General features: G+C 29.2%; 1 protein-coding gene across 3 annotated transcripts in view; it reads right to left on the bottom strand.

The window, feature by feature from the left end:
• Positions 1–21,777, bottom strand: part of LOC136985734 (unconventional myosin-Va-like) — a 162,929-nt gene that overhangs the window by 52,277 nt on the left and 88,875 nt on the right. For all 3 annotated transcript variants that reach the window (XM_067283071.1, XM_067283073.1, XM_067283074.1), the window contains 5 exons: positions 17,820–17,913; positions 15,359–15,606; positions 13,308–13,421; positions 13,080–13,235; positions 4,621–4,726 (listed from right to left, as the gene is read on the bottom strand). In XM_067283071.1, the coding sequence (XP_067139172.1) occupies positions 4,621–4,726; positions 13,080–13,235; positions 13,308–13,421; positions 15,359–15,606; positions 17,820–17,913 (718 nt within the window). The remainder of the gene's footprint in view (positions 1–4,620; positions 4,727–13,079; positions 13,236–13,307; positions 13,422–15,358; positions 15,607–17,819; positions 17,914–21,777) is intronic.

The raw sequence follows: 21,777 nt of genomic DNA, 5'->3' as shown, positions 1-21,777 counted from the left end.
ATTTATTTACTCATTAAAATAAACTAAACTATAAACTACCTTAGTGACAAAATTAAAAATATAATTCTTGTCACCTCTCATTATTTTGAGATTCTCACTGTGTATGTTGACTTTAACATTTTACATAAATGATAAATATAAGCAAAGAATAATCAATGTGATTATTATTGTTTTTCTCACTAAATATTTAATTTTTAAAAATGAATAACCAACCTACTGGAACTGGTATAATAAAGAGAAAACAACACCTTTCTTAAATTCCAGCAAAAGTTTAACTATATAAAAACGTTTTCAACTGATTTCATCAGTCTTCTTCAGTTACTCGAACAAAAAAACAAAAAGAACGAACCAAATTCAAATTTACAAAATCACGAGAATGGAAAGAATTCTCGTGATTGCGCAGACTATGCAAAAACGATGTACCGAAAAAACGGTAAAAAATGCAAATTCTTGACAAAAAAATGCAGATTCTTGACAAACTATATATATCATCACAATCGTATGTTATCCATTATTTCTCATCATTAATCCTACGTTATTCATTTTTATTTGTCATGGCTGCACCGGCTAAAGTTTATAGAAGATTGGTTGTTAAGCTTATCAAGGCAAGAAGTAAGTTAGAGTTTCTTATCCAATGCTGATTGAACGGGGTTTATCCAATGTCAATCGCTCGCATCAAATTACCTGTTGGCTGTGATTCGCTGTTACCGAAACTAAAAAAGTTATGCCTCAACAAGGCGATCAGGAATGTCAGAAGGGGTTATTATACATTACTGCATAAACTTATACAATTGGAAAATGACCTCTACCGAGAAGACCAAGAGATCCTAGAAGAAGTCAACAATAGAGTTATCGCTTTGACTACGAGCATAGAAAGAAATTTAAAACGGCGATATATAAAGAAACTTAAATGGTTATTCAAATGCCATTACATTAAACCACGTACGAAATTAAAAAGCTCCATTACCGCATGGGATGACATCACACCACCACAGTGTCTTATAAGAGCACTAGAATATGGTCCTATGTATGCTCCCAACCCGAAAATAAGTCCGGATACCATCATACCTAATATTGAGCTACTTATCTCTAATTTGGGTCACACTAACCAGGATTACGTACGTTGGCAAACAAGGTTTTTGGCCGAAAGAGAGAAACGGGCTAGGACGGGCTCCGGACAGTTTCAGAATTACATCAAGCAAACGAGAGAATGGCTGCGGAGGAATGAAGTGATTCTTATGAAAGCCGATAAGACTAAGGATATTGTACTTGTTAAACGGGATACATATGCTCAGAAATTGCAGGAGTATATTACTAACACAGAATGCGTTATTGCTCCGGACAAGCTGTTAGAAAAATTACACAATAGGGTTAAGAGGTTTGCCAAGTCTCCGTTAGCACGCCTTTTGCATTTGGACAATATCATTATGAAGGCACCAAGACCACCAAAGATCTTTGCATTTGGCAAGACGCACAAACCAGGCTATCAGATAAGACCCGTCGTGGAAAAATGTAATGCACCCACGTTCGCACTAGAAAAACAGCTTGTCAGATTTATTCGGGATAAGATCCAGGATTACCCTTATTGCATCAAAGACTCCTTGCAACTTGTACATAGAATGAATGAAATTATGCTTAAGGACAGGGAACACATGACGGTTATGGACTTTAAGGCCTTGTATCCCTCGATAAAACTCCCTCCGTGCTTCTGCGCCTTAAGGGACTTCTTGTTTAACAACATCGTGAATTCATTCAAATACAAAAGGCAAATTTTGGAATTAGCTGATCTCATCTGTCATTCTTCTTTCTTTGAATTTCAAGAGAAAACATACATGCAGGGAAGGGGAGTCCCGATGGGTAGTCCCATATCAGCGATGCTCTGTGAATTGGTCCTACGAAACCTAGAATGCAATATATTACCTTCATTCCAAGAAGACATAGTTTTCTATACCAGATATGTTGATGACATATTCATCATATGGCATAATGATCGCAATACCCGTCGCTTTCTTGATGCAATCAACAGCAACCCCTACGGACTCACTTTGGAGTTGGACCAAGAGAGTGACTTTAGGGTTAACTTCTTGGACTTGACGATCACATGTAAGGATGGGGAGATACAGACGAATATCTTCAGGAAACCAGTATATCAACCTAGCATCATACCCAGAAACTCCGTGGATCCTGAACAGTTTAAATTAGCGGCTTTACGAGCATGGATACAACGAGCTTACACACATTGCTCAAATATTTGCGACACGTACAGGGAGTTGGAGTACGTAAGAAGCGTAGCAACACAGTTTGGGTATCAGAGAAGGGTAGTGAACCGTCTAATTACGGATATACAGAGACGTAAACATCAACAACACAGAACTGAACAGAAAAAAACAGTGGTCATGGACTATATTCCGTTAATTAAAAGTATTGTTAAGAAGGTGTCCAAAGAAAGGAACTTACGCATAATATATAGACGCAACCCGACAGTATACCGTCTGTTAAGGAATGATAAGAGGAAAGAGAAACCAAATGAGCTAACAGGAGTGTACTCAATTCCAATCAGGGACCAACGTTTTAAATCCGATCTAGTGTACATTGGGGCCACCTTGCGTGGTTTACAGCAAAGAATAAAAGAGCATAAGCAATCGGTTAAGAGGACAGTTGACAGCACAGTCCTAGCAGCATTTGCTAAGCAACAGGAGATCACGGTACACTGGGATAGTGCTTCCATCATAAAAGCCACTAGATCTAAACAGGCCGTTAGACACTTGGAGAAATTAGAAATATATAGGGCACAATTAACATCCCATTGCATCAACCACAGGGACGCAGATGGGCTATCGTCTGCTTGGAAATCGTTCATTGGATAACGTAGGATTGTGATATATATATAGTTTGTCAAGAATCTGCATTTTTTGTCAAGAATTTGCATTTTTTACCGTTTTTTCGGTACATCGTTTTTGCATAGTCTGCGCAATCACGAGAATTCTTTCCATTCTCGTGATTTTGTAAATTTGAATTTGGTTCGTTCTTTTTGTTTTTTTGTTCGAGTAACTGAAGAAGACTGATGAAATCAGTTGAAAACGTTTTTATATAGTTAAACTTTTGCTGGAATTTAAGAAAGGTGTTGTTTTCTCTTTATTTAATTTTTGTTCTTAAAGCTAAGAAAATGATCAAGAAAAACAGAATTAGAAGTCAATTGATTTTTTTGTATAGTTTTAGTAATAAAAATATCTATTTACCCTAAAATATGTAGTTTAATTTTCATATGATATCAAAAAATTCTATTTAAATTAATGCTGGTCCATAGATCAAACAGTTTAGAAATGCCACTTTAAACAATTAATACTACAAATTCTTTTATAGTGCTGATTGTAGTAGTAGATAATAGCTCATCTTCAGGGATTTCATAAACTTAACCATACAAAATTATAAATATGATGATAACTATTCATTTATATCGACTTTATATATAAATGTGTTAAATATTCTATAAACTGTTTAAATATTCTTATATATAATGTTGATTACTCAAACAATATTTTACAAGATGGGTTCAAAAAGTTTTAGACAGATTATATTCTAATTTTTTTGTTAACATCTGTCTAAAACTTTTTGAACCCATCTTGTAAAATATTGTTTGAGTAATCAACATTATATATAAGAATATTTAAACAGTTGTGAACAAATTTCTAAAAATTTTTAAGATAATTATCCTGAGCTTAAATATACTTTCTCCAATAATTCCTTTTATTTAAAAAACATTTAGAAGTATTAGCTTCTTTCATCAATCATTTAATTTTCTTTGATTCATCTTATACAAATTTAATTATTATTCTAATTTTCAATCTCACCCTATTTGATGGTAACTCTGTTTTTAATCTAAAGGGTGGCTAGAAAGTAACTAGGCACTGAGAAATTGCTATAATTTTAGAAATAATAAGGCAATCATAATAAAGTTTGTGTGCACGTGTACATCAACCAATAGAATTTTATACTTTCTGCATCAGAGATGTGGGCAGTTACCAAGAAAGACTGCAGGTGCATTGACAAAAAAAAATCAAACCACTTGTCTGTTTAGGAGTGAGTGCAAATTGCTGTATGCTAAGAGTCATGCAAATAAGTGGTTGCTATGCAGAGATGGAGGCATACAGTGAAAGGATGTAATGCAACAATCTGTCTGGAAACAATCAAGAATTGTCATTTAAAGCTAATGATCACAAGTTGGGTTGCAGAAGCAAAGAAGAGGTCATCCATCCACATTATGATCCCTGGTCGTTTGAGGAAACTGGTGGATGGTCCCAGTTTGAATTTAAGATATTCATCTTTTAATAAGGTACTGGGTACATGTCAAATAATTTTCATCATCTTTGCATTAGAAATGCAAAAATTATAGCAATTTCTCAATTAGTTACTTTCCTAGTTAATTTCCACTCACCCTGTATATCACATATTTTTCTAATATATCAATTATATAATTATCATTTGTTGTCATGTTTAAATTAATTGTATAAAAAAAATTAAATAAATATAAAAATTATTAAAATATTAATATAAGTATACTATACAATTAACACGACTAAATATACTACAGAATTAATATTTTTATAAATCTTAACTTGCCCATAATTTCATTAATTTGATTTGATGAATCTTCTGTTGCCATTGCTTTTCTTAGTCTATTCATATCATCTTTTAATTTTGAGTTTTCTATTTCAAGTTGATGTAACTAAAATTTAAATCGAATAAATTAACTTAATCATAAATGCAAAATAATTTTAATTTTCATTTAGTATATAATGTCATTATGATTATTTTAAATTAAAAAATTTTAATGCTTACTCAAACATTTAAATATAATAATTTTCAAAAATCGCATTTGAAATCAAAAATGTCAAATTATCTTGTTAATAGATTTTTATTTTGTAGTTTAAAATTTATCCATGAAATATGTAAACAATGATGTGGATTTTCAAAACACATCAATTTAGTCATATAAATCTATGTACAACTATACCAATTTTAAATAAAATATTAAAAAGTGAATGAACAATCAATCAAGATAGAGCCATAGCTATGAGGTGATTAAGCCCCCTCAGCTTAGTAGTAGGCAGTGCCCATATTCAATATATATAATACAGCATATACTTAAGCTATCATCATGTAAACTTAGACTACTGTTACACATTTTAAACTTAGACTGTAGTTAATGGGTATAGTGCTGACTGGAAAACAAAAATATCAGTCAAAATTTTTTCAGCTTGCCTCTGTATCCCATTACTGATTTATTCCTGACAACAAAATCAAATCAAGAAAATGATAAATATTTATAAACATAATAATATTCTTTTTCTTTCTATTTTCATGTTTTAACTCATGTTCTGATTCATGTATGAAAAGCTGTTATGCAAAATCAGCTGAATCCATTTTTTGAAAATTCTGGAAAAATATGATAAACCATTTGAATGTGAAATACCAAAAGTTTTAACTTCTCACTATTACCACATAAAACATTTCATAAAGAGATGTTAATACTCCAATCAATACACCCATAACTATGGTACTACGCTAATTTATTTTTAGATATAATTTGTTAATTTGTTATAACTGTACTAAAACAGAGGAGAGAATGCATTCTCATTGACTAACAGGATTTAGTTTATTTTTTTTTTTTTTTTGCATTAAATGAAATCTAAGGTACAAATTGTTTTGCTCAAACCAACACATTACAATGAAAGGGCACAGCTAGATCAATATAGGGGTGGTTCTAGCAAATTGTGGAGTGGCCTACTAGGCCACTCCACAATTTCAGGGCCTTATGGGAAATTTTAAGTGAAACTTAATATTTCAAAACATTTTTTTATGTATTTTTGACTATAGCAAATGGAGAACTTTTGTGTAGCTATTATGATATTCTTTGTCTATGAGTTTTTGAATTATTGTAATAATACATTTTAAATCAGTTTTATTTTGTTTCATGAAAAAAACATTTATTAGTATATTTAACAGTAGTCTAATTTTTGTATTTATTACTATATAAATACAAAAATTATTCTTAAAATACTAGGGGGAGAGAACTTTAGTGAAACTTATAAACTAAATAAAAAGCATTAAAAAATTATAATATAGAAAGTAAGTAACAAGAATAATTTTAAAATGATTGCAGTTATAACTTTTTTTAATCATTAAATTCTGTAGAATTATGATGTTAATATTTTTGTTTCTACTATCGCTAAATCTGCTTTTTATTTCTGTTGAAGATCTTGCACTTGATAAGTGTGTCTATTCTGTATACATCTGTAAATAATTATTCTATAACTGTTTTTAAGAAAACTAAGCAGTAATCAACAAGCCACCAGCTTATTGATTACTGTTAAAAATCTTTATTTTTAACAATAATCAATAAGCTGGTGGCTTGTTAAAAGTTAAGAGAGAATGTATGACGACTAATGTTGCAACAAATAGTATATTTGGCCAGGAACAGGGCCGAATAGCTGAATATTTGGCTAAACTATTTGGCTTGATTAACGCACGTATGAAAATTGGCACACAAACTGCATTATGGCAAGGATCGTGCACCTTGCTCTCTATTGGCCCGCTGTCACTATGCTTTGCCAATTATGTTAATTCTTGACAGTTGTAGCAGACAGACATGAGCGTCATGGCAGTAAGTGATAAGTGATGATATCAAATGTGGATAACAATAAAATGACCTATACGTGTAAATAACAGAAAAAGAACAGAGAAGGACCGCAAAGTGAAAATAAATATGAAATTGAGTTAATAATATAATCAAACAAGCTGAGGCAGCTTATTGGTGAGAAATTCGCAGTCGTCAATGCCAAATAATTGTTCTCATAAACTTTGGAAAGCTAAATGCTTGTAATGAAAGTCACTTAGCATGCACAGGAGAAAGCCTGGGACAGTTTAGGCTACCAAGCTGTCTCAAATCTGTGAAATCGTAACTGTGACTTATACCGATATCTTATCTGTCGCTTATCTCCATTATCACCAGGCTATGAGTCACGTAATTGTAAAATGGGAAATCTACAACAGAAAAGTGACAAATCGAAAGTATTGTGCACACATATTATGATGTATGTATAGACATACAAGGACTAGAGCAATAGAGGAAAGAGAAAGGAAAGAGAAAAGACGAGTGCTTAAAAAGAAGGATAGGCAAGATCAGACTCTCAGATGTGCTGCAATTCTCAAATGAATAGGTACGTGGTATAGGTAATAGGTATGTACGTGTGCTGATCTTTGTAATTATAAATTGTGAATACATGTGACTAATATTATTTTGTTTTTTATTTTGTGCCTGTTATAAGTTATAAATAAATATAAACAAACAACACTAACCCGATAACACTAAATCTAAATACCAACAACTGCCGAATCATATTGGGCTATTTACGGCCATTACATAAATTATAAACCAATTTGGCACTAGAGGTAGATGTTAGGCACCATCTCATATTAAGTTTAATAGTTATAATTTAATTAATTAATTTAAATAATTTAGACCTACTGGAAAAGCATCTGCATGGTAAGCAGGAGTTGTGGGTTCGAGTCCCACTCTGAGCCGATTTTTTCTTCTAGTAGGTCTAAATTATTTAAATTAATTAATTAAATTATAACTATTAAACTTAATATGAGATGGTGCCTAACATCTACCTCTAGTGCCAAATTGGTTTATAATTTATGTAATGGCCGTAAATAGCCAGATATGATTCGGCAGTTGTCGGTATTTAGATATAAGTTATAAGTTATTTTATTTGCAATCAATCTTTTTAAAAGGTTTGTGACTTTGGAAGAGTATGATGAGTAAAAAAACATCTTCAGTTTGGACTTACTTTGAAGAAAATGACGAAGATTCGCATAATGTCAGTGCAAAGTATGTGATACAAAAATTTCTTGTGGAGGTACAGGAAAAGCTTCGACATTGGGTTTGATAAATCATTTAAAGAACAAGCACAAGGAGGAGTATCAGAAGATACATGAATCTATCTCAACGAAAAAAAATGCAGTAGATGATGATGTTCCCTGTTCAAGTAAGTCCATGAAGCAATTAACCCTTTACAATTGCCAAGAAAAAACAAAAAAGTGGAATATAAATGACCCTCAGACTGTGAAATACCATTATCTGATTGCTGAAATGATAGTGATTGATAATAAACCAGTGAACAAAGTTGAAAGATCTGGTTTTAAAAGATTGTTAAATGAGACCCTGCCAAGATATGCCATACCGAGTAGACCATAGTTTTCAGAGAAAATAATTCCGGAACTTTATGAAAAAGTAGTAACAAAGATAAAAAAAACTTGAAGACACAGGTTATATATCAGTCACTAATGACATGTGGACGTGCTTGCAAAACTATGTCAATTTCCTTAGTTTTACTGCACACTGGCTTGACAGCAATTTTAACTTGAGACATGCTGCACTTAATGTAAAACACTTTGAAAGGCAACATACTGTGCAAAATATAGCAAATGCTCTTCAAGAAATACTGAGCTGGTGGGAATGCCCTTTATCAAAAATTCACATCATTTGTTCATGACAATGGGTGCAATATTTTTAAGGCTGTCAGTGAGGCTGAAATGAATTCTGCATGTTGCTTCATACTACAGTTAGTAATCAAAGACTCTCTCAAAATTCAACCTGAGGTCGAAGAAACTATTGCTGTGGGGCGAAGAATAGTAACCCACTTTAATCATTCGAGTACTGCACAAGAAAAACTGAAAAAAATTCAGAAAGAGCTGGGAATAACAGTAAACATATCTAATCTGACTGCAGAGCAGTGAGAGATTGTAGACCAATTACTGAAATTATTAAAGCCATTTGAAAAGATAACAAAAATTACTAGTTCAAACTACTCCTGCTTATCTGAAATTATTCCCTATGTTGTTACTCTCAACTGCTACTGTGACAAGGCCATGTCTTCTGAACTTGCACCTAAATTAAAGTCTATGGCGATTGCCATGCAACAAGGGATAAAACAATGTTTTACACAGATTGTTGATAATAAAAACTACCTGATATCAACTTTGTTAGATCCAAGGTTTAAGACAAATTTCTTCACGAACCAACTGCAAAAGGAAAGAACCCGACAGTACATTCTGCTTGAAGATTTAGTTTCAGACTATGATACTAGCAGCGATGAAAGCGTGCATTCTTCTCTGTGTAGTCTAAATGTAAAAGAACTAGCGAGACTGGACAAAGCATTCGCACATCTTTCTGGGAGTGCTATGATGAAGTAGTTGCTGAGAACTTTGCTGATGATGACAACAGTCGGAATAGCTTTGACTTCAAAGAACACCATAACAGGTGACCTTGATAAGTACTTGAGCATGAAAACTTTAAAGAGAAATGACGATCCATTTGCCTGGTGGGCTACAAATAAATCTAAATTTTCCCAATGTTTAGTCAAACTGGTTGCTAAGTATTTATCAGCTCCTGCAAGTAGTATGTTTTCAGAGAGGCTTTTTAGTGAAGCAGGAAATGTATACGAAGAAAAGAGGAACAGACTTCTTCCCAAAAATGTGGAAAAGTTGATTTTTCTGCACCATAATCTACCACTTATTAACTTCAGTTATGATAAATAATTCTGTACAATGAATTTGTAATTACAATAATTTTTGTACAATGAATACAAAAAAAGTTAATTTAATTTTCAAGTTTATAATAAGAGATGATTTCATAAAAACGCTTTACAGATCATTAATTATTTTTTTTTTTCACATTTTATGACCTAAGTTTCAATCTAATGTGCCCATGCAATAAAAATTTTTACACAAATTTTTTACCCCTTTTCACCTCTTTAGGATTGAATTTTGTAAAATCTTTTCTTAGCACACCTAAACTTTACAAAAGGAGAACACCCTCAAATTTTTAAGTTTCTAGAACCAGTAGTTTTGGCTCTGCGTTAATTATTCTATCAGGACTTGTTCTTTTATATACAAGTATATAGATGACTAAACTACATAATAAGTAGGTAGTTTTCATTTGATTTGTTACCTTTTTTTGACCTCTTAAAAAAATAACTTAGTTATATTACTTTTCCTTTGATCTTTTAGATCAGTGATGAGCAAACTATGGCCTGCAGGCCAGATGCGGCCCCCTGAAATGTTCTATCCAGCCCACACGACATTATTCCTAATCTGACAAATAAAAAAGAATACAGGCTATAAGCAAAAAAATATTTTCCTCTCTTTCGTTTTATATCAGTGACGACATACAAATTTATTGACTTATCCTAGATATTGGAATGTTATGTTGAGAGTGAGAGGCACTGGCTGCTGGCAACTTTGTAGTGAAGAGTAAAACTGGCAATGTGGCTAGATATTGAAACATGTTTCTTGATTTAGACCTGTCTTAGTATTGTTGGTTTGCTAGTTTTACTCTGCATATTGTGAAAAATTTTAGCCCTAAGATGTTATCTAAGAAATGTAAAGTTGATTCTGAGTGCTGCGTTTTCATAGATGAATGGACTTGGAAGTACTTTTTCACAGTTTTTAGGGATAAACCACTATGTCTCATCTGCAATAAAACTGTAGCAGTCTACAAAGAATGTAACATTTCACGACACTTCAACTCTAAGCACAACGATGTCAAGGTTAGAGCCATGACCGAAGAAGAAAGAAAACAAAAAGCAGAAGATCTACGCAAAAAACTATCAGGTCAGTAAAGTATTTTTAAGAAAGGAAATAGTTCTCAGCAGTATTTTGCTTCTAAGTATTCTTTTCCTCCTACAGGAATCTTTTGGTTGTTTATTTTCTTTTCCCAAATGTTTATTAATCTGTTTGGATATCCATCTAAAAGAAACTTCTTTCTTAATTCAATTATGCTTTTTTGTATGCAAATATTTTTACTAGTTCTATTTTTATTTTATTATATTCCATGTTAAATATATTCCGTTTTATATATAACAATATGTTAGAATTGTATTTTATGGCTGTTTTTATTGAACATGGTTTTTTAAAGGTTTCAAATTCTAGTTCATTTTCTCGTCTTTTTATTGTGATATTCAGATAGCTTAATTTGTGCTTAATTTTATCTTCCTCTTCTATTTTGAATTGTATTGTTTTATTTATATTGTTTATTAGCTTAGCTATTTCATCAATTTTAACTTCTGTTTCTTTATATATGATTAAAATATCATCTACATATTTCCTGTAGAATTTTATTCCTTGTATTTTGTTAATTGATTCGTCGGTATCTACCATCATTACTCAGCCAACTTTGGTCCGATCATAGATCCCATACTGATTCCTTCTGTTTGCATGTAGTATTTGTCATCTATTTCAAAATAGTTGTTTCTGTAGGAAAACTCTATCAATTCTATTATTTCTGACTCCACTTTAATTTGTTTTAATTTATTCTCAATCGTCTCCTATGTTATTGATGGGTACATGTCCACTATGTCGAGACTAGCTATTTTAAACTTATCTTCGACATTTAGCTTCTTTAGGTCTTGTATAAGTTCATCTGTGTTCTTAATAGAGAGATATGAGTTTTGGTATTGTTTGAGTTCTTGTTTCAGAAACTTTTCTAAATTATACAGCATAGAGTATTTAAAGTCTACTATGGGTCTGACTTTCTCCAATTTTGTGTTTTTTTAGCTGTATATTTAGTTTTGGTGTGTGTTTGTTATCTTCATTTAGAATAAACCATCATTTTTCGGTTTTATCAAGTTTGTTTAGTTTTTGTAGCTTTGTAATTCGATTTTTTAGTTCTAGGTATATAACATCTTTTGGGTTTATCGATAGTTTACAGAATTTTTTATCTTCTACTGCTTCTAGTTTTTTGTTTTTACCCATTTTGGTTACAATGACTATTTGTTTTGACTTGTCTGCTTTTATAATTTCTAACCTATTGTCGTTTAAGAAATTATGCAATCTGTATATTTGGTTCTTATATTGAAAGTAGTTTTTATCTCTAATAATTGCTTTTCCTTTTTCTCTTTTTACATGTTTTTTAATCTTATTACTGAGATTCATGTTAATGAAATTTGATTCTATTTTGGATACGTAACAACCTATCGAAAATAGAATCAAATATGTGGCATATGTGGTCTAGGTTTAAGATTATATTTATTACTTCCCATCTATTTGGACCATTAAAATCAAAGCCTTTGCATATTATTTTACTGATTTTTTTCATGGATTGTAACATGTGTTTTGTTTAAAATTAAAGACTTTTCCATTCTGTTATTTCTTCCATAGTTGGGTATTTGAATGTCTCCACTAGTTTCTTGTTTATTGGCTGCATACCATTTTATGTTCTCTGTTTGCTCATTTTTAGCTTCCAAATGTTTTTGTCTCTTCTGAATTTAAGTTTTTGTAAGGTACATTTCAGTTTTCTAATTTTAATGTATTTAAACTGTATTGCAGATCTCAGTATTTTTAAGTTAATATATTCTCTATCTGTAACATGTAACCTAAACACGTATCAACTGAAATAAAAGATGAAGAAATGTGATGTGATCGATTAATCACACTACATAGTGTTTAAGCAACAAATAAGAATAAAGACACAGTTTTAGATTATCAAAACAAAAATGTTTTCAACCCAGTTGATGAATCTTCTTCAGTTGTAGAACATTGAATTGTAATCAAACACACAAAAGTTAAAACAATTTTTTTTTTTAATGTGATAACATTCTACAATCGACAAAGATCCATCAACTGAGTTGAAAACATTTTTGTTTATTAAATATACTGCTGAAGTAATTTTAAAGTGTAGATTATTTATGATATCTTTTTGTTCTTCCTCTAGTTTCTCTGCAATTTTTTGACAGTTTAAATCTTACATTAAATTATTTAAGGAATATTTACATCTTATATTTTGTAGTTGCTAAAAAAACTTATAAATGTAAGTCAAAAAATGACTGAATAAATTCTGCTTTTGGTATTGTATACCTACAGTTATATATAAATAAATTTTACAATAAACAAGAGAAATAAATAAAAAAGTTAAAAGTTATTTAATTTATTACTATTTCATAAAATATAAAAAAATTATTGAAATATTAAATTAAATAAAAATAAAGTTTAACAAAAATTAAAATTGAAAAACTTACTCTAATCACTTCTTCAGGCATTCGTTCTTCAGGAGATTCTTCTTCTTTTGCCTCAAAATGTTCCAATTTTTTTTCTAGAAAAGCTTTTTCAGATTCAATAGCTTTTAATTTTTGTTGTAACTTCAAAACTAGTGATACGTCAATATTTTCTGTTGGCTGATAATGTATATAATTTTTATAATTCTATACAATAAAAAGAGTGCAAATAATAATTTTTTAAATAATAACCTTATTGTCATCAGGAGGACTATCTTCTTTACTAGCAGGAGAATGATCCCAAGAAATATCTTCTAATTTTTCATGAAGTGATGCTTTAGATCTTTGTGTTCCATAACCTGCATCCTGAACAAAATTAATTTTAATTAAACAAATATTTAAGCACTGTTAAATATAAATTTTATGTAACAGGATATATTTTATGATGCCAATAAAATATTTTTTTTGCAGACAAATGTCTTTGACTAATGTATTTTATAACTTGACAATGATTGCACAAGAGAGAAAAAGAATGTATTGTGGAAATTAATGAAGTAGCCTACGAAAATACTCGATATAAAGAAATAATCCTGCCAATTTCAAAATCTTTGATTCCGCAGTCCTGAGATATAATACAAAAATTTTGTAAAAGCTTTTTATGTTTTTTGGCTTGTGGAGTGTCAAAGTCAAAAAATGTTAAAAAACAGAGGGGGTCAAAATTTAACTAATCATCACAATTTCCCTATCTTGTATTCTATAACAATCAGGAAAGTAAAAATCATAGTTTAATAATACATCAACCTCCATGCATTAAATATGATCTCAGAATCTCTATGGTTTATACATTCTTCTTTTAAGCTGTATTTGTAAATTTTAAGCAATTCTGAATGATTAGCCAATGCTATGTAATGGACTGGCTGAATTATGTTCTTATAATTCATAATGTCTCAAATTTTACAAGAATTGCAGCTCTTAATTTTGTATAATTCTGTCACATAGTACACCATAGTTTGTTTTTTTCTTTCTCTTTCTCTGTACTTTTTGTTTTTCATTTCCTTCTACTATTTTAGAACTGTCTTTCTTTTTTTACTGAAGGGGGTGTACACCAATGTTTGGAAAATGTCATCCTTTTATTTGAGAGAACTAATTTAACAGGTTTTGTAGACAATATATAGGAGTAAAAGAACTTTGAAAAGGAACTTTTTGACTAGCCTTTGGACAGAAATAGAAAGAAGACAATGGTTTTTGGCAAGGTGAGGACTGTTCAGAGGATCTTTGCAATTGAAGAATTCAAGAAGATTAAACACAGAGTAAGACATTTTGGGTATTGGAAGTTATTTCATGAGATGATGTCCTCATTTCAGTCAAGAGTGAAGAAATCATTCTGTAACCCAAGCAATCTAATTTTTTCATCGAACTTGATCAACCAAAAGGTTGGGGTACACCTTTGTTCTCTCTCAACTATTTTTCTCTCTCTAACCTTCACCCTCTATCAGTAAAATCCTTTCATATATTAACATTAAGATTATTATTGATATATTTTAGTTTTAATTATTTAATTTACTGTTTTGTTCTCGTAGATTGAGTCCTTGGAGTTATTTGAAATTTTAACTAAAACACGTTTTTGTGTTTTAGTTAAATATTTTTATATTGTGCTGAGTGTTTGTTAGGAACACACTCCTTGGCTGACATCATGGGTTGTGTTGGTGTACTTTGTAAGAATTCCAGTATCAATTCAAATATAATTTTATTTGTAAATATTTTATTTGTTGTCACAACCTATTACTTAAAATCGTGCATCTCACAAGGCAAATTAAATTAATTAAAATTTCCAACTGCTCTGAAAAATCCTCACAAAATTTCTATATTCTAGTGCATCTTCCATACATAATTTGTTCACAAAGATAAGCATGCCTCCAAATGATACCAACATTGCACCTGTTGTCTAACCCAACATTTTCTTGTATTTCTACACTTTGTTTTCTTCAAAAGATGTACCCAAAAGAAATGTTACAATGCAACAATTGTCAATTTCACAATAATCTCAAATTTCAATTATTTTTATCTCAAGCTGTACAGAGAACTGAGATTAATCTCTGATATTTGAGTATCCAAGTGTTTTCCAAGACTTTGACTACTGTCAAATGGATGATGATTTGAAAGTAATTTTGAGACTTGATATCAAGATTTAATTACAAGTGTACCTATAGCTTTAGTTTCTTTAAATATCTTTTAAAATTTTAATTGATTAAAAAATAGTTTTACTGTATTATATTAAAAAACTGCATTAAATGATTACTTACTTCATCTTGCATATCATCATCCTTAGATGGTTCTGTGATATCACTTTTTATACTTCCTAAACTAATATTTGATGGTGTACGATGATGTCCAGAAGTTGCTTTCATTCTTGATATTTCTGATTGCAAATTTTCGAACCTCTGTTCTAACCGAGCATGTTCTTTCAATAATTTCTGATATGCTGTTCTTTCTGATTTAAATTCTTCTAAGAGAAGTCTCTTTTCATTTTCTAATTTTATGGCATTTGTTTCTGTAAAAAAAATTGATAAAAAAGCATTAATTTTAACATTTTAAATTATTTTTTATTCTTTTTATTTTTTTTATTCTTTTATTCTTATTTTTTTATTTTAGTCTTTTAGAAAAAATAATCATCAAATATTATTAAAACATTACAGTTTCAAAATAAATACTGTAAAATAATTTCATGAATAAGATAAATCATTTTTAATTAATATTAAATTTTGTATGTATGTAGATTTGTATGTAAGTATGTACACATGTATGAAATTTCAAATTACAGTTAACTTGCCTTAAAAACAAACACTGATGAAGTGAATTTTACCATTACTCTGGCAAAATGCCATTGTCTTTAACTCCATAAATTATACAACTTTAACCCTGAAAATTGTTAGTTTGCTTTATCAAAAATTTGTGTTAACTACTGTTTCCCTTGTGATTTGTATTAGCACAAGTTGACCATACAGACTGTATACTCAATCTAAACTTACATAACTACCTTATTCATGAATTTACAACTAAAAGGCCCTAAAAAGTGATTTATTATAGCAAAAACTTTTGAAATTCTCATCTTATCATTGGTTCCCCAAATTAAGCTTTTAATTTGATAATTTGATATGATAAACTAATATGATCACATCTTAAAAATTTTCTATCATAACAAATATCCTATTATATATGAATGTAATATAAATGCATATTTATCATCTAAGTTAATATAAGATTTTGAATTTAAATGTATAAAAATCCAAAACTAGAATGTTTGTTTAAAAAAAAAAAATGCAAAAAAATATTCAATTTTAACATTTTATTTTAAATTAAATAATCTAGTTATGACACATTTTAAGACGACTTGAATTTAATGAAGATATATTATACATACTTAAACACAATAAAAATTAATATATTTTAAATTATAATGTAATGACAATATTAGTATATTTGAAAATATTAATATTTGGTATGTTTGGTACAAGAATTCTGAGAATTCCATTTTCATTAAGAAAAATTACTACTTATGAATACTTTTATCAATTAAAAATAAATTAATGTGTTTTTTAAATCTAAATTTGTAAAAATAGTCTTCCCAAAACTGATTTTCTTTTAATAGCCATAGATTGATCAAAAACTTTTAACATATCTTTATTTTTTGTAATTTCTTCCTATATTTTTAAAAAATTATTTATTAGTAATGAAAATTTTTCTTGTTTTGCTTAATTTTTTAAATGAAACATGACTAAATTTTTGGTGTGTCAAAAAATTATAATTTTAATTTAATTTAATTTAATAAATAATCATTTTATATTAACTTAATTAATGAAATAAACCTTTAAGAAGCTATATTTGGACCTCAAGGGCAGCAAATTAAGTTAGCCAAAAATGAATGTTTGTATGTTTGCAAATTACACACTAGATATTACGTAAAGTTTAGTTTTTAAAGTTGAAATAATCAAAATTTTAGGCATTAAACATATGAAGAAAACTCAATACTCCAAGCAGCTAGCCCTAAACATTAATAGCGAGGTTGAGGCCAAAGTTTAAATGCGAAAATCTGTACGTCGGACATTCAGCACCACTTTCCTGTAAGCCTAGAAGTTTGACAATGGCATTTGGAATGTCAAGCATCATTCCACTGACTTTCCAAACACCATTGTCAAACTTCTAGGCTTACAGGAAAGCAGTGATGAATGTCTGACATACACATTTTTGTATTTAAAACTTCGGCCTCAACCTCGTTAATGTCTTAGCAAAATAGAAACACTGAAATGATTAAGAAAAACTATCTACTCTTTTGTTTATTATACAATTATTAAGTTATATATTTTTATATTTATACATTTCCTTTATTTTTATTTTATCTATTATATTTTACATAGCATTTAAAATATTAGATATTTAATTAAATAAAATAATTATTAAAATGTCTAAATTTAAAATGATAAAAATTTAAGCAAATTTATATACAGTAGAAGAATTTAAATTTATAATATTTTGAAACTTTTATTTTTTTAATTGAAAAAAAAAGTTAAAACACAATATAAACATTACCTCTAGAAAATATTTATGCTTTTGACAAATGTAATTACTTTGTACAAAAATTTTGAAAATATTTAATTTCTTTTTCTTCTTAATTTTGCTACATAACAACTGAATTTTAGCTTAAATTAAAACTGTAGTGACCTTTCATGTATGATTGTTTCGTTATTTAAGTAAAATTTTACTGACCCTGTACATTTTTTACATTAGTTTTTATTTCCTCATTGATCCTATCAAGATCATCTTTCAATTTCTTGTTATTTACTTTAAGTTGATCTATAGTCTGAAAAAATAAAAGAAAAATTTTTTAAATAATAATAAATTTAGTAAAATTATTAAATAAACTAGTTTGTTAACTATTTTATTTGGATTCTCAAGTTTATTATTATAACATATCAATATTTACTTACTTGCTTCATCATTTCTAAACTCATATTTATCATTAAAGCATTTTACTTAATAGTATATAGTTGTAGGCTTCTTGCCTCTAATAAATTAAATTAAATAATTATCTCAAATAACCAGTTGGTAGAGATATATGAGGCTTATCAAACTGTAATGGAGTTAAGTAATCAAGATCACATCAAGAAAATACAACTTATTTGTGGAATGCATTTAGATCTTTTGCATTAGACCCTTTATATAAATATAGATACCGCAATATTTAACTTAATAGTTAAAGGTTACATGGTATATTGCAATTGTTCATACATTTATCTGGTTACAATTTCTACTATGAATTTCCTTTTTTCCTTTTAAACATGGCAATTTATATTCTTGTAAATTAAAAACAGAAATGATGTGATATTTTTGTATATGTATGTAAGGATTTTAATTATTTATTTGAAACTTAATCAAATTATTGCTTTCAATAATATCAACATCCCAAAGCCCAAGGTATTGATACTAAATCAAACTCTCATTATAATTAATCAGGCTATTATTATAGCATAATATGGCAATTAATTACAACAAGAGCTTTCAATAATTTTTAATGCACACAGAATGACATTCTAAAAGAACCAATGTATTTAAAATATAAAATTTTATGTAGATATAAAGCTGAAATAGATAATAGATGTATCTAAATTGATAAGGAGCAAACAATACATCTTTCACAAAATTCATGTATTTATCAACATCGTGTTAAATAAAATTACAGATAATTATATTGTGCAGAAATATACAGTAAAGTAATATTTAACATGAAAAAATAATCAACTTGAATATATAATAACTTGAAATAAATAACAAGTTGACAAGCAATTTTTTTTCATATTTCTCTAATACATATGCTTATTTTTTATTACTGTCTTTTTATGCATATAATTTGTAATAGCATATAACATGCAAAAAAAAAATTCATTTTAACAGCATAAACTTCAATCCCATCTTCTTTCTCAAGAGACTTAAATATATATATAGATACATACATACACAGGTAGTTCTCAATGTATGCAGTTAATTGGTTATGCAAGTATACTGCACATGTATCAAAAATGCACATACAGTATCAAAGTTAACAATCAATAGGAAATAAATTAATCTGTAAATTAGATCATTCAGAAATCAAGTACAAAATGTTCAAGGAAAGCAGTAAACACATCAAAAATGAACCATGTTCTGAGAGACCATCCACTTCAAATGGTGAACAACATGTTGATCAGAGATTTGGTGCTCAATTGTCACTGTTTAACAATTAGAGACATTATTGGACATGTTACTGTATTATTTAGATCTTGTCAAGCAATTTTAAATGATCATTTTGGCTTGAAGTGCATCACTTCTTGAGTCGTCCTGAAAATGTTGAATTTTTCCAAAACAAGAATATGTTCAACTGACTGAGAAAATGCTTTTTCAAGGAAAATCGTTCTTAAAACACATCATTATAGGTGATAAACATTGCTCTACACTTTTGACATCAAAACAGCTCAACAATCAAGTGATTGGTGCTCAAAAGGTGAAGCAAGACCGAAAAAGACCACATCAAAGTCAGTCAAAAATCAAGGTAGTGTTGACTGTTCTTTGATTGTGGTGGTGTTGTGTATCATGAATTCTTTCTGACCAGCCAAACTGTCAACAAAAAATATTATTTTAGCATTTAGCATTGTTTACATGAAGCAATTCGTAGAAAAACAAACTGAATTATGGTGAGAAAACTCATGGATTTTGCACCACGATAATGCATCTGTTCACAATGCTCAAAAATTCAACAAACACGGCTCTACAATCTCCATATTCACCTGATATGGCACCATGTGACTTTTTCCAGTTTCCTCAACTAAAATTTCCACTTTATGGTCACCTTTTAAGTCAACTGATGCCATAAAATAAAATTCACCATGATTCCTGAAGGAGTTTCATGAAAATGACTTTAAAGCATATTTTGAAGATTGGAAAAAAAATAGGCATAAGTGTATTGCAGTAGGAGAGGATTACTTTGAAGGAAACAAAATAAATTTTGATGAATAAATTCAAATCTTGCATTTTATTGTACTACTACCAATACTTTTTGATCACAGTGGTAAAATGCCAATAGTTAAAACAAAGAAAATGTAGACCAAGACAAGACCAAGATATTATTACAATGATCTTGACACCATCTTGAGATAAAACTGTCTCAAGATTTAACATCAGTGAAGAAAATATCATCTATAAAAATACAGAATGGCACTTTAAACTATTTGATTACTCAAATGTCGTGACATTTTATGAAAAATCAAGCAAAAGTCAAATTTTTGATTCATAAAAAAATGAGTATTTTTGAAAATTTGAACAAAATGTTTTTATTCTCTTTTCTGAATTTTTTGAAAAATGTTTAAACTTATTATCATCAATACAAATTCAAAAAATATACATTCCTTATTTTTTTATAACAAATTTAAAGTCAAAATTCATTACAATAATTATCCAATTACATAATCCAATATTAATTTTGTAAAATAAAGCTCTAACAATAATACTATAGTAGAAACTTGGTTTAACATATTTCTGCATTTTAGTTTTACCAATCCCTTTAAATCTTCATAAATCACAATATTTAACATTACTATATTTAGCATGTTTCAATTTTGCACATTTTCAGAATTTAATGTTTTGAAAACTTTAACACTTTTAAAGAAATTTGCATTTGAAATATTTTCAAAAAAGTATTGTATTTTATGTTTAGATAGTCAGAAGAATTATAAAGTTGGTGAATTATGAAGATGTTTTACCTTTCAGATAGCAAGTGAAGTGATATTATGTTGGGTTTTTGCAGTTAACTACAGATTCTGCTATCCAGATACAATAGAGTCCTGCTAGTCTGAACAAATTGGAACAGAGCCCTGTTTGGATTAGCCAAATAATTGAAATAATGCAGAAGCAAACAGTAAAACAGGTCTGGTTTATATAGATCCAACACCATCAATGACTTTTGTTTCTGTTTTTGTGTGTAAGTGCAGTATAAATCTGCTGTTTTAATAGGCCATGTCAAACACTAATTTATTAATTTTGTACAGTATTAATACAGTACTACAACAAAATACAATTTTTTTTTTTGTTGTGAAATTCTAAATCTTTTTGTACCATTAATACCATTTAAATTCAACTGGAAAATACAAAAAACATATATTTTGCAAGATAAAAAATTTCCTCTCTACCAACTGAAACATGTTCAGATTAGGCAAACGTTCAGATTAGCAGTGTTTGAACTAGCAGGATTCTACTGTATAGTATTCTTGTGCAACTACAAATCCAGACATTATAGTAATAAGTACAAAATGCAATAGTAGTACTTAATGCACAATAGTAATGATAACATATCAAATCTGCAACAGAAAACAAACTTGATTACTTTGAAAAGATGGCTTTAACAGTGTTTTTATCTTTGTGTAAAACATACATAAAGATACCAATTGTTATGCATTATATTGTATGAAATAAAGCTTTCATAGAAACAGTTATATTGATATTTGTTTTTCTTCACTTTATCCATTCAAAATGCATATATACATGCATTTGTATGATCTGGCATGTTTTGTAAGGATGTTCAGATTTTACATTTGGTTTATTTGATGAGGTGTAGCAATACAACATGGATTATTTGCCAAAAGAGATGCCTTCCACAAGAATATTGCTATGGAAAAGTAGGAATCTTGCATTTAAG

The sequence above is a fragment of the Centruroides vittatus genome, unplaced genomic scaffold, assembly GCF_030686945.1.
Source record: "Centruroides vittatus isolate TY-2023 unplaced genomic scaffold, ASM3068694v2 contig_976, whole genome shotgun sequence".
Taxonomy (NCBI): domain Eukaryota; kingdom Metazoa; phylum Arthropoda; class Arachnida; order Scorpiones; family Buthidae; genus Centruroides; species Centruroides vittatus.
This window is presented reverse-complemented; position numbering and strand designations above follow the sequence as displayed.